This window comes from Capricornis sumatraensis, chromosome 23, assembly GCF_032405125.1.
Source record: "Capricornis sumatraensis isolate serow.1 chromosome 23, serow.2, whole genome shotgun sequence".
Classification (NCBI taxonomy): Eukaryota; Metazoa; Chordata; class Mammalia; order Artiodactyla; family Bovidae; genus Capricornis; species Capricornis sumatraensis.
Window position 1 is genome coordinate 16,241,285 of NC_091091.1, and position 14,721 is coordinate 16,256,005.

General features: G+C 43.4%; 1 protein-coding gene across 1 annotated transcript in view; it reads left to right on the plus strand.

Annotated features, from left to right (window-relative positions):
• PLCE1 (phospholipase C epsilon 1) overlaps positions 1-14,721 on the plus strand; it is a 329,527-nt gene that overhangs the window by 119,501 nt on the left and 195,305 nt on the right. Inside the window, exon 2 of the mRNA XM_068961526.1 lies at positions 13,932-14,220. Within this exon, the coding sequence (XP_068817627.1) occupies positions 13,932-14,220 (289 nt within the window). The remainder of the gene's footprint in view (positions 1-13,931; positions 14,221-14,721) is intronic.

Sequence of the window (14,721 nt, forward strand, 5' to 3'; positions counted from 1 at the left end):
TCTCACAGTGAAGGACAAGAGTATTTTAGATTGTTGCAAGAAGCTCAGAGACTCTGGAGACAGAGAAAGCTCTTAAGTCTACTTTTTGCACAATAGAGCTTCATAACATTATTCTGTATATCATCTTTACCAAAACACTGTCACCTGTTTCTGTCAACAAAAGACCTCTCTGTTTTGATAGCCAAGGAAAACCTTAAGCTCAGTAGACAACAGAACAGGCTTTTTAAATGACACAATGTAAGGGCTAAAATGCCTTATTTTTGGAATGTAAATTAGAAACTTTTTTTTCTTTAATGTGACTGTCACCCTCGGTTTTGATCAACTTTAGGTTTGTTTTGTTTTGTTTTTAATGATATCCATGGAGTTCTTTGGAATGCCGCTCAGGATAACCACAGCTTTTTAATCTGACTACAGGGTAGTCATAAGGGAGGTGGGAGGTGCTGACTTTCCCACACCCTTGAGCCCTCTGAAATGTTGTCTTTGACCTTCAGTTTCTCTGCGTAATCCTATCCCTGAACATATGTGCTCAGACACACATGTAGCTGACAGCCACTCTAACAGGGCAGACATTCTCTATCTGGGGATGAGACAGAGTATTCTTACTCTTCTCCGTGAACTGGAGTACAATTCTAATACATTCACCTGTGTATTTTCCTGTAGCTCTTCATATTTCGGAACCTTCTCAGAGGCTTTTCTTTCCTCTGCTGTCTTCCAAACGTACGGAGGAAGGTCACGTTTCCTTCAGCGCCTTCCCATTTCTATCTGGCTCCACACCTCCTACTAGACAGGAAAAGTCTTAACCTGCAGCCCGTCCCGTGGGGTGCCTCTGTCAGTGTTACACTGTGGGGGTGAATGAAGTCCGTGGTCTCTCTTAGTCCAGGTTAGCAGGTATGTTGGGCACTTCATTCCTTCCCTTTGGTTTCTGTTAATAACAAGGAAACTAGCACATTTAAGAAATCTTAGAAGTGATCGTCTCCATCCCCTTGGTGAGTTAAGATGAGATTGGGTCTTGTTTGATGTTGTTTCCCTAGTGTTTAGCATGACACCTTGAAGAGGTGATAAGGTGTCCTCAGGCACAGGAGATATAACCCTCTAGGTGTAAACCGTTTTGTTTTTTTTTTCCTATTGAAGACAGTTCCATGGTAGTTAGCTTGGAAAATATTTGTGAGAGGAAACAGTTCTGGGCTCAAATGGCATCCACTTGTAAAGACTCAGAAGGACCCTGCTTATCTCCCCAGATTCGTTGCCCATTCTCTTAACTCCAATAGGGAGCCACTTTGCACATGGTACTCCTTCTGTCTAAAACATTTTCATCCCTCTTCTTTGCCTTCTCTTTGCCTGGCTAGCTCTCTGTCTTTAGGTTATGTGTAGATGTCACTTTCTAGGAGAAGCCTTCTATGGTCTTTTAAGACCTTCCTCTGTGTACCTGAAGCACGTTGTATTCACACTATTGCAGAATTGCCTGCCATCAGAGAATTGCCTACATTCTGGCCTACTTCCCCTGATGCTTGGAAAGTTTTCTTGAGAATAAAAACAGTTTTATTCATCATTTTGTCTCTAGTTTCTGGAATGCTCTTTGGCACAAAGTAGGCAGCCAGTAAATATTTGTTGAGCAAATGAATGATTGGTGTCCAAATAAGGAAGTTATTCATAGGCATAAATACCTTTTCCTTCAGAAATTTAAGTGCAGCCAGAGACTTTGTGTCTGCCCTGCCTGCCAGTCCAGGCTTCTCAGAGGATTCCCCTGGGTGAGTGCCCCTGGATGAGTGCCCCTGCCTGAGGCCTGATTGTTGCAGAGCCCCTCCCCAGGCTGCCTTCTGACCTGACTGGGCTCTTGGTGGCTCCAGCTCCTAGAGACTTGGTGGTCTCTATCCACCCACTGCTGCCTAGTCCACTTGCTCTACCTGAAGTATGCTCCCAAACTGGCTGTTAAGCCTGATTCTACCCTCAGATGAAACCTGAGAGTCTATACAGCTTGTTATAAACAGCTCTCAAGTCTACTTGGTAGCATGAGGCTCTGAAGTCAGTGTCATCGTGCCTGCAACCAGCTCAGATAGTCAAAGCCAGCTTACATTGGGTCCTGTTGCTGAGGGTGGGTCCAGTGTTGACTCAATCACTGAGTTCTGTTCCTTGGCAATGGGGGGGAGGAATGTCCCTAGCTTCTCTCCACTGACCATTCACTTGGCTCCCATCACAGAAGAGACTTTCAGGAATTAAAGCACTGCAGTTTTCTGGTAGTAGAAACACATGCATTCAATAATGACAAACAAGTGGCTGCTCACAACTAGAGGAGGGTCTCGGTTGGCAGATCATACCAGTAAGTACTGCTCCCTTATTCCCACCTTCTTCCTTTGCCCATGGAATTGAAGCTCAAAGGATCCGGATCAAAGGGGAGTGAAAAGAAATGAGAGTGAAGGAGAGAGATGAGAAAAGGAGAGCAAGTGAGGAGGATGGGAAGACAGAGCAAGGGGAAATGGGATACGAGTTAATAGGAAAAACAATAAGAAATAAAGCATAAAAAAGCACAACAGGGGACATGAACTTGGGAAGGAATAAAAACCTGTGGAGTGAAGAAACTGTGGGGACCCAGAGGAAGCTGGAGAAGACACTTCCAGGAAAAACCGAGAGAGAAAGAAGAGAGCAGAGGAGTGAGAGGAAGGAAGGAGCCTGGGGGGAGGGAGGACTCATGCTGTAACTCCCATGTTAACCAGGAGGACTATTAAGAAGTTCCTGCTTATTGAACACCACCTATGTAACCAGGCACTGCAATAAGACTTTGCATTTATAGTGTCGCAGGTGCACTTGCCCATAACTGAGCTCAGAGTCTGATTGTTCATGGAGCTGTGGACCAGAAAACACTCAGACATCTCCACATGAGTTCACATTGAGGAGGCTGGGCAAACTTACTCCGGAGCTTAGAAGAGGTTCCACCGCCTTGGGAGCACCAGTGAATAACTAGGAGGGGGAGGGGTGATAGGTATGCGGGGTGCGAAGTTGTTTCTGGTCTTGCAAGCAAGCAGGCATGGCCTTAGAGCTCTAGAGATTCAGGTATGGATGCTATAGTGAACACTTGGATCCTCCAGGGCTATGTAGTCGGAGAACCCATAGCTATCTTATCTCATTTAATCCTGGTTTATAACAACCCTGTGATAACCTCCATTAAAGAAACACAAGTTACTTCCCGCTGCTAGTAGGTGGTAGCACTAGAAGTCCAGCAGGATCACAGGATGCAGAGACCAGGCTCTTTCTCTCCACCCTAAGGCATCTGCTCTCCGTCCCACCCTTGGTGGTCAGAGCAGTGTGTTCCAGGAGGTCAGCCTCGGGCAGTCTTCAGGCAAAGAATAGAAGGAGGAAAGGTAGTGTTGGTTGGTCCAGAAGCAATGACCCAGGCAGAAAGGGGCCTCTTGGGGCCATCAGCATAGATGGTTCCACTGATACTTCTGATCACAACAAACTGTGGGAAATTCTTAAAGAGATGGGAATACCAGACCACCTGACCTGCCTCCTGAGAAATCTGTATGCGGGTCAAGAAGCAACAATTAGAACTGGACATGGAACAACAGACTGGTTCCAAATTGGGAAAGGAGTATGTCAAGGCTGTGTCACCCCGCTTATTTAACTTATATGCAGAGTGCATCATGAGAAATGCTGTACTGGATGAAGCACAAACTGGAATCAAGATTGCCGGAAGAAATATCAATAACCTTGCAGATCAATAACTATGCAGATGACACCACCCTTATGGCAGAAAGTGAAGAAGAACTAAAGAGCCTCTTCATGAAAGTGAAAGAGGAGAGTGAAAAAGTTGGCTTAAAACTCAACATTCAGAAAACCAAGATGATGGCATCTGGTCCATCACTTCATGGCGAATAGGTGGGGAAACAGTGGAAACAGTGGCTGACTTTATTTTAGGGGATTCCAAAATCACTGCAGATGATGACTGAAGCCATGAAATTAAAAGACACTTGCTCTTGGAAGAAAAGTTATGACCAACCTAGACAGCATATTAAAAAGCAGAGACCTCACTTTGCCAACAAAGGTCTGTCTAGTCAAAGCTATGGTTTTTTCAGTAGTCATGTATGGATGTGAGAGTTGGACTATAAAGAAAGCTGAGCTCCGAAGAACTGATGCTTTTGAACTGTGGTGTTGGAAAAGACCCTTGAGAGTCCCTTGGACTGCAAGGAGATCCAACCAGTCCATCCTAAAGGAAATCAGTCCTGAATATTCATTGGAAGGACCGATGCTGAAACTCCAATACTTTGACCACCTGATGCAAAGAACCAACTCATTGGAAAAGACCCTGATGCTGGGAAAGATTGAAAGCAGGAGGAGAAGGGGACAACAGAGGATGAGATGGTTGGATGGCATCACCGACTCAATGGACATGAGTTTGATGTTGGGAGTTGGTGATGGACAGGGAGGCCTGGCGTGCTGCAGTCCACGGGGTCATAAAGAGTCAGACACAACTGAGAGACTGAACTGAACTGAACTGAACTGAACTGATCATTTTGAGCTGGGCAGAGGAAGGGAAGTTAGAAGCTTGGTGAGTAGGGATCCAGTTGGGGCTCAGGAAGCAAACAACCTAGCCCTACAGATTGATCTTGGTCTCATCTACCTGTTGTGGACACAGCAGCCTGGAGCCACAGGACTTCAGGAACTTTCTTTCCCTCATAGCTTCCCATGTGCATATCTGAGCAAGAACGCTGCCCCAAGCCTCTGAGCCAGGGCAACACAATCTCGAGGATTTGTGAAAGTTTGTTTTTGTCTTGCAGGGGCTTTGTCCCCATGTGATTCATTAACTGACCCGCTGCTCCTTGGAGCTGCAGGGAGCCTGGTAGTTCAGGCCTTTAAATCCCTTCTGTCGACCTAATTCGCAGCCTGACATCACAAGCCTCCCAACATAATCCATTTGTACTGATTCGATTTTTTTTCAAGAGGCTTCCTTGGCAGCCAGGTTTTCTCATTACAAATATGATTCATCTGTATGGTAATTCCCAGTAGAATTAGTATCTCAGACATGATTCATCTTGGGAAATATTAAGCTAGAAGCATCGTTTCAGAAAGGCCTGGTACATGAATAGCTGCATGGAATTTCTGCAAGAGATGCTTCTTCATGAAAATAGCATTTATCGAGTTGGCCCTGTGCTGGACTCTGAGGTAGGGGCTTTGGGGAAATAGAGAGACATGAGCACCTCCCCCCTGCCCTCAGGAGCTCCCATTCTACAAGGCAGATGGCATGGATGTGCATGTTTATGGGACGGATAACATGAGAAGTGCAGTCAGAAATGAAAGGTAATGTGATCTCATAAAATATCAGGTTCTCAAACTTTAGCAGGAATCAAGATCACCCAGAAGGCTTGTTACAAAGCAGATTTCTGGGCCCCAACCCCAGAGTTTTGGGTTTAGTAGGTCTGAGGTGGTGGGGCCCAAGAATATGTATTTCTGACAAGTTCCCAGGTGCTGTGGCTGTTGTTCTGGGCACCACACTTTGAGCACCTGCTCTAAGGATTTCAGTGCTTTCACCCCTACCCCCTCTCTTCACTGCCTGCAAGGAGCTAGGCAGTGTGCTTCCTGCTGGGGACAAAATGTGGAACAAAACATGACTGCCATCCCCACCTGGGGAGCTCAGAGCCTGGAGGGGGAGTAAACAGCGACTTCCCCAGTCTACAGAAAGTGCCACTATAGAGTTTTCTATGGGGGCAGCTGGAATTCAAAAAAATGATGCTAAGTTCTTGCTGAAGCTGGGGAAAAGCTGCATGGAGGAGGCAAAATCTGAACACAAGTGTAAAATGTGGATTGGAGGAAGATATGTGGAAGGGCCTTCATTCCCAGCCTTTACCTTCCCAGATTATCAAGTGTCCTGGGGACATCCCCTCACACTCCTTAGACGTTTCCTGCAGTCATAAAGTTTTGACTTCCTACAGAAGCGGGTGGCATAGCTCTGGTTAATTGGCCTGGCCTTAGCAAAGTCTTTATTTTTGGCTCTGTGGAGCTCTGTTTGGTCAGTGTCTCGTGCATGGTCTGAATATTCTCAGTAGAATGGAATTCTCTGCACAGGCACTTGAATGGAATGTAGAATGAAGAGCAAAGGAAGCAACGGGCTTGCTACCAAATTCCTTCTCCCCATCCTTACCACTCTGGCCTCCAGGCTGCCTCAGCTACCACCCTCCAGCCCATAACAGCCTCACTGTTTCTGTTGACTCTTCAGGAAACTTGGCGGTTTTTATGTCATTGCATTTTGTGTAGACACACACATCCATCAGAAATCAAGCTTCCAGCATCTCAGCCTTCTAGAACACTGCTTCTGGATTCCAGAATTTAGGAAAGGGGCCCATGAGACCAGTAAAAGGGCTTTCCAAACCACAACTCTCACACTTGATTCCTTGAGGAAGGCTCCTGCATTGTTCCCCAGCCTATTAACTCTCAGTTTACACAGTTCAGATAACTGTGGTTATTGGCTTTTCCAGCTCAGGCTACTTTAAGTATCACATTTTGGGGAGTTTAAGGGTGCTGTTAGAAGTGGATATATCGTCACTAGTGAGAAATGACAGATGATGTTGAAGGAGAACGCTGATAAGTGAGATACTGACTATAGGCTGTATTCAAGAATAATGATGATCTAAAAAGAGAATGAAATGATGCCATCTGCAGTGACGTGGATGAGCCTAGAGACTGGCATACTGAGTGAAGTAAGTCAGAGAGAGACCAGTATCATATGATAGCACTTGTATGTGGAATCTAGGGGAAATGGTGCAAATGAACCTATTTCCAAAACAGACTCACAGATGCAGATAACAAACACGGTTACCAAGGGGGAAGGTGGGGAGAGATCAACTGGGAGATGGGGATTGACATGTACATACTACTATATATAAAACAGATAATAAGAACCTACTGTAGAGCACAGGGAGCCCTGCTTAATACTTTGTAATGACCTATGTGGGAACAGAATCTACAAAAAGTGTATGTGTGTATATGGATATATGATTCACTTTGCTGTACAGCAGAAAGTAAGGTAACATTGTAAATCAATTATACTCAAAAAAATTAAAAAGTGTCATGATCAAAATTATCATTAAAATTAAGGTTAATCAATATCCTCTGTCCTCCATTTAAGAAAGCTGAGACGTATTGGTCATCAAACAGTAACACTAAGAGGGATGTAGGGATAATGTTAGTTCACCCCTTCATGTTAGATATAGAAAACTGTGGTAGGGGGTGGGTTTTGATCACATGACAGAGTTTGTCCTTTTTTGTGTGTGTCATTGTCCTCATGCATGTACCATAGTCTCTGTAACTGCAACTCAGTATTTGCTGAATCCAGAAAGTCCATATTGAATCCATATCTGTTTTCTCTAAGCCCCATGATCCTTTTATTTTTTTATTTTTATTTTTTTTAATTTTTTAATTTTTTTTTTACTTTACAATACTGCATTGGTTTTGCCATACATCAACACGAATCTGCCATGGGTGTACATAAGTTCCCACTCCTGAACCCCCCTCCCACCTCCCTCCCCATACCATCCCTCTGGGTTATCCCAGTGCACCAGCCCCAAGCATCCTGCATCCTGCATCGAACCTAGACTTATATGATATTATACATGTTTCAATGCCATTCTCCCAAATCATCCTGCCCTCTCCCTCTCCCACAGAGTCAAAAAGTCTGTTCTGTACATCTGTGTCTCTTTTGCTGTCTCGCATACAGGGTTATCGTTACCATCTTTCTAAATTCCATATATATGCGTTAGTATACTGCACTGCCGGGCATACACACCGAGGAAACTAGAATTGAAAGAGACATGTGTACCCCAATGTTCATCGCAGCACTGTTTATAATAGCCAGGACATGGAAGCAACCTAGATGTCCATTAGCAGATGAATGGATAAGAAAGCTGTGGTACATATACACAATGGAGTATTACTCAGCCATCAAAAAGAATACATTTGAATCAGTTCTAATGAGGTGGATGAAACTGGAGCCGATTATACAGAGTGAAGTAAGCCAGAAAGAAAAACACCCATGATTCTTTCAAATCATCATTTTCATGAAAACTCAGCATGGAGACTAGATCTGATTAAGCATTCTCAACTCTTAGGAAAATCCGCAAATGATAATGGGATAATGTTTAACTATTGGTGATTCTCAGAAAAGATCACATTTGTGTGCGTGCTCGTGCGTGCTCAGTCACACAGTTGTGTCCGACTCTTTGTAACTCCATGGACTGTAGCCCACCAGGAATTTAATCCATGGAATGGAATTTAATGGAATTTAATCCCTGGAATTCCATCTAATCCATGGAATTTTCCAGGCAAGAACACTGGAGTGAGTTGCCATTTCCTCCTCCAAATGATCTTCCCAACCCAGGGATTGAACCCATGTCTTCTGTGTCTCCTTCACTGGCAGGCAGATTCTTTACCACTGAGCCACCTGGGGAGCCCCTCAGATCACAATTAGAGCCTCATCTGGTTGCAGCTTTTCTGAATGCTTTGTAAAGATTTGGTGCTATTTCATGTGACTTCTGTATCTGATGTTCAGCACATACAGGTGACAATACAATGCCACCTGTGGTTTAGATGAATCCAGTAAGGTCATGACCAAAAAACTAAAGGATTCTAGCCAATTTCTTGGTGAAGATATAAAAGACCTTCATTAATTCAATTAAGAGCTATTTATTGAGAAGCTGTAATGCCAAAACTTCCAGACCCTGGTGATAGAGGAGTGAAAACGGAAATAAAATCCTCTTGAAGTTGCATTCTAGAGGGAGGAAACAGACCATAAAGAGAGGTGGCAGGATCGCTACTGCAATACCCATAGTAATCTAGGTTCTCTTTTCAGATTTTGAAAGTATGACTCCACTGTCTAATGGTCAGTAGCACTGTTGTTGCGAATTCAGCTGTTGGTAAATTTATCAGTACTTTGCATCCACTCTACCTTTCTTTCTAGCTTTTTTTAAAATTAGAATATAATTATTTTACCATTTGTGTTAGTTTCTGCTGTACAACAACATGAGTTAGCTATATGTATACATATATGCCCTCTCTCTTGATTCTCCCTCCCACCCGCCCCATCCCACCCCTCCCACCAAGCTGAGGTCCCTGTGCCATACAGGAGCTTCCCACTAGCTATCTACCCCTCTCTAAAAAAAGGTTTCTTTGACAACAGCAGTATAGGATTCTCTAACTGTTTGGTTTGGTGGCTAGCAGTACTGGCTTACAGATGCAGAGTCCTGATGCTGAGTCAGGTGTATGAGCATTAGTGCCTTATTTTTATGTGATGGTAATAGTAGGACCTCTTTCTAGAGCTGTTCTGGAGTTTCGATGAAATCGTGTCTCAGTGCTCAGTGCCTACTTCATTTTAAACATTCATTAGATGTTGTGGTGATTACAAGCATTATTGTGTGTGTGTGTGTGTGCTCATCACTTAGTCATGTCCAACTCTTTGAGATCCCATGGACTGTAGCCTGCCAGGCTCCTCTGTCCATGGGATTTCCAGTGTAAGAATACTGCAGTGGGTAATCATTCCCTTCTCCAGGGGATCTTCCTGACCCAGGTACTGAACCCAGGTCTCCCGCATTGGCAGGCAGATTCTTTACTGTCTGAACCACAGGGAAGCCCACAAATATTACTGTTAAGGGTCAATGGACACCTAAGTAACAAGCCTTCTTCTTGTTGAAAGATTTCATGAGATATGCTATCAGATCTTAGAACATTGTGATTTTCCAGAGCTCTGACCCTAGAAAGAAAGCTTTTGGAACAGAGCAAGTACAAAATTGACTCCCCTTGTCAAGCACTCTCTTTGACCCAAGTAGAAGTCAAGATAAGACAAAGCCCTTTCTGGCTGTACAGAAGAAGGAGCTTTCCTCCTGGGTGAGTGCTATGGACCCGATGTGCCTGGCTGCTTTATGTCTTTCAGTGCTCTTAAGTCTGATTTCATCTCTGTCTGAATTACCCAGCCTTGAATGTTTGTTTTATTTGGGTTTGGATCTGAACTCCATGTCCCAGTGTTGGTTTCTTGAGTCACAAGGAACTTCAAATGTCTCCTTAAGTATTATCTAAGGACTGCTTGCTTTTATGCAAGTAACTTCATAATATTGAGGTCATGCTTCTCAAACGCAGCCCCACCATAGTGGAAGTAGTATAATTCCATGGAGGGGACCCACTCACACTTCACAGTGGTGGGTAAACATAGGTGCTATGAAGGGCACTTTTGGCAACATTGATCTATACTTCTTTATATAAATCTTTTTTATTGAAGTATAGTCGATTTATAATATTTATATTAATTTATATTTATATTATGCAAATATACATATAAAGACAAATGCTTTATATCTTAAAAGTTCTAAGAACTCCACAATGGCCAACTATAAAAATTTTGACTCCTTCCTTCATTCCCAGTGACTTTAGCAAGTCCTGTAGAGTCCATATCTGAAATGTATCTTGATTATTTATAATAGCCTACAATTTTTAGCTAACTTATTTGATTTACTTGTTTATTGTCTGCCTTCCTCCAGTAAAATAAAGTTCTTTTTGCTTTCTGCTGGATCCCCAAAGCCACTGGGCTTGGCACAATGTATGTTTTCAATAAATAAAAATCAATCATTGGATAAATGGATGGACACATATCTTTTTACCAAGATTGGATGCCCTGTTGTAAGATGCTGCTTTTATATAAAAAAAGATATTGACCCATATAGGGCATTAGTCTGTCTAATTTTCAGCACCTTCTATTACCACATTAATCAAGTGAGATAAAGTTTATATATTTTTTCACCTTGTAATTTAAACTACAAATCTCCATAAAAAGGAAACATATTTGCTCGTTCATTAGTCGTAACTTGACTGTTTTCCAAAGTACTTTAGGGTGACCATGAAAGGAATTATCATGAATAAAAACTATAACAACTGCAATGTTAACATCACTTAACACTCTTGCCAAATAACAACATTTTCTTGAATGCTGTTGTTTGGGTTTTGGGTGTGACCGTGTTTAGTGCAATGGATAAAGCGGAACCACAGAGCTGGACAAACCCAGCTTCAGTCTTGGCTCAGTCGCTTACCAGCTGTGTGAAGTTAATTGTCTCACTCTGCCTCTCTAGGCTCACTGTCCCCATCTGCAAAATGAGTCAACCTCATAGGGCTAGTGTGTGGATTCAGATATCATGCAAGGAAATACTTATCATTGCACCTACCACATCATCATTGTGTAAGTTGACTTTTGCCCTGTGCCAAGGCATTCCCAATGCTTAATGGTTTATACAGCAGTCATTTATATAGCTTGTGTTCCTGTGAATTGTCTGGACGGTTCTCCTAGTTTGGATGAGCTGATCTTTGTTGGGCTCTCTCATGTGTCTGTGATGGCAAGTGGACTAGCCATTGGATAATCTAGGATAATCTAGGAGGGATTCACTATGTGCGTGCCGGTGGCAAAGTGAAAGAAAGTGAAGTTTCTCTGTCGTATTCGACTCTTTGCGACCCCGTGGACTGTAGCCTGCCAGGCTCCTCTGTCCATGAGATGTCCCTGACAAGAATACTGGAGTGGGTTGCCATGCTCCGCTCCAGGGGATCTTCTCAACCCAGGGATTGAACCTGCATCTGCGCTGCAGGCAGGTTCTTTAGCACTGAGCCACGGGGCCTTTTTAGCAGCTTTCCTCTGCTGAAAACAAACAAATAGACCAAAAACAGTGAAGGGCTACCCATCTCTGATAGATTAAACCTCTTTTCTTGACTTTCAAGGCTCTCCTTTGTCAAGCCAACTGACCTTTTCAATTCCCCAGTGATTTCCCTACACTCTCTGCTCTTAATACCTGCCCTCCTCACTGTCCCCAGGACACAATGTTTTCCAGCCTCTTCACCCTTACTTGCCATGTGACTTGCCTCCCTCAGCTGCCCCAGTTAGAGCCAGGCTTCTTTCTTTATCTTTACCTCTTAAATCTCACAGTGGGTTCTCTTCTCTGAACATCCAGAGTGTTTACTTCTGATGGACTCTTTGAGACTTAGTGTGTTAGAGATTGCCTGTGTGATTTGGAGCTGGGAGAAGAAAAGCAGGTCCTGAGCTCTGCAACTCTCTCCCCCCATTTGTCCTCACGATACACCCAAATAAGGTTAGGATGACATTATCCAGCACGGAAGAGCAAGGGTATAACTCCATCACTGTGAATTTCATAGACTGTGCTCTGTTGTTATACAATCACCTGATGATTGTTTAGAGCAGGGTCCATTCTCTTCTTGCTTGGTGCTAATGGGCACCGTTTCTAGACACCAGACTGAGCACTTTGTATGTATTGTCGGGGGGAATCCCAGAACATCTCTAAGAATGGGCATTAGTATCCTCTCTGACTGGTCAAGGCAGAGCTGGGTGTGCAACCCCACAAACCTGACCCCAAAGCCTGGGCTCCTTCTGTCCCAGCACACCATCTCTGTGGCCACTAGGAATTTAACAACAGAATTAAAGATTCCACACCCTGTCTTCAAATGGAAAGTCTATACCAGAAAGCAGAGGAAGGCAGACTAGGAATCTAGTCGGGGTGTCACCACAGACTAGCTCCATAGGGGTCCTTTTGAGTACCCCGGCGTGCTAGTTAAGGTGAGCTTTGGAGTGTGCAGCATCACAAGGGTGCGTGCGGAGTCTGGAGAGCATGCAAGGTTCTTCCCTTCCCTCGCCACTCATCGCTGTCACCAGAGGAGATGACCTCCACTGTCATCCTACCCTGAACTTTTTATCTGTTCACCCTCCTTATTAGACTGTGAACTCTCAGAGAGAGGAGAAGCTGTTGTATTTACCAAGGCCTAACACATACCTGGTATATAAACACAGAAGAACAATTTTTTAATTTAATGCATCAATTGTCAACCAAGGCATGGTGCTCAAGGTAGCATGATGGAGACAACACAATATAGTAAACATTTATTCCACCATCAGAAAGCTAGATTAATTCACCCTGTGCTATCTTTCTTCTCTGGCATTTATACACTGCCAAGAAGGCTCCGGCTTCCCAGAGACCTTGACAAAACCCCATACCTCCCAGATATAATGTCAAACCTCATAACTTTCAGGTCTCACTTTCTAAGTTAGATTGTGAAGTCCTACAGTGCAAGGGGTGTCTGTTACTCTTCGTAAACACTTGACATCTTTCAATGCAGTGCCTTGCACAGAGCAGAGCTACATGAATGCATGTTGAACAATTGCACTGAAGTGGATTGGAATTATGGCTGGGAAAATGTTGTAATACTCCAATATCTTTGAAATAATTCTTGGTGAATTCAGATGATGAAGGAAAGAGGAAATCAGGATAGTGGCAGAGGCAGAAGGAAGAAAGGAAGGAAGGAGAAGTGGACAGGATCTGTCATTTCACTGGATGTGGAGGTCAGGGAGGAAGAGGGGAAAAAGGATTCAAAGACTTTGATCCAAGCTGATGGATTGAAAGCTTATAACCAAAAAGGGAATATAGAAGTTCTCCTGCCCCTTAACCCACTCACCCTTACTTCATTCTGAGCATGAAAGGAGGATTCCTCATGAATGTGAGTCTGCAGGGTTCCTTGGAGATAGACAGATCTGGGGGAGTCACTCAAGAGAGTCCAGAACGGCAAATAGGAAAGGTATGCCCTTGTCCCACTGTAGACGAGCTTTGCTCTGATAAAGAGGAGGAGAAATTTGAGCTGAATATATTTTTGGTTGGTACAAGTCGTAAGTGCTCTGTTTGATAGCAGGGTTGTTTGAACGACCTATTTCATAACTGCACATAGCTTTCCCAAATAAATGGTGTCTGTAGAATGTTCAGGTTAATGTATGAGCCCAGTGTTCACGAGTGTTTGCGCTTAGAGCGACTGAGACTTCTTTCTTAATAAGTCATCTTGGCATTTTGTCAACAAGTTAATTTGCTTTTCTAAGAAACTAGATTAATACTTCCTGTACTTTGTGCTATTCACAGATCTACAGTGCAGTGAGAAGGGGAGAAGCCACGGAAGAGACAATTAGATCTCTTCTCCATTTTTTCGCCAAGCTCCCAGCCTCCGAGACAGCCCATGAAAGGATCAGTGTCAGTCCGTACTTAAAGCAATGTGTCCGAGACACAGTGTGTGAGTATCGTGCCACCCTGCAAAGGACTTCCATATCTCAGTACATCACCGGCTCTCTCCTGGAAGCCACCATATCTTTAGGAGCAAGAAGCAGCCTCCTCAATTCTTTTGGAGGATCCACAGGACGAATGATGCTGAAAGGTACTGTCTGACATTTCTCTTTTAACTCTTTATCGTTCAATGCAGAAAAGAGTCTGAGTTAACATTTATGCATCTCCTCATGGAAAATTGAGTCCTCTTATCAACAACTTTTAGAAAAGGTAGCTGCTTTAAAAGAATATAAAATGATAGTCCTTTACCAAAATCCCTTAAGGTGTAAGCATTCCAAATAATGAATGTTAAGATTTTGAAGTTTCTTTTTAAAAAGAAGTAAATGACTAAAAGGCTGTGTTTAATTTTTTTAAGTTATTCTAATAGATGATTTCTCCTAGTGGTGGTATATGACAGATGTCAATTACTGTAAAAAAATAAAAATGAAAAAGCTCGTGAAAAAGTGTAGTCATGTGGTCACAGTGAAAACCAACTGTTTCACTCAAAACCGAGTGGAATAGAGTCCTCTTGCCTACACAGAATTAATAGGTTCATGTTGACCGGAGAAACTAAAGGCCATCTTCCAACGACTCCCATCTTAAAAGACTAAGA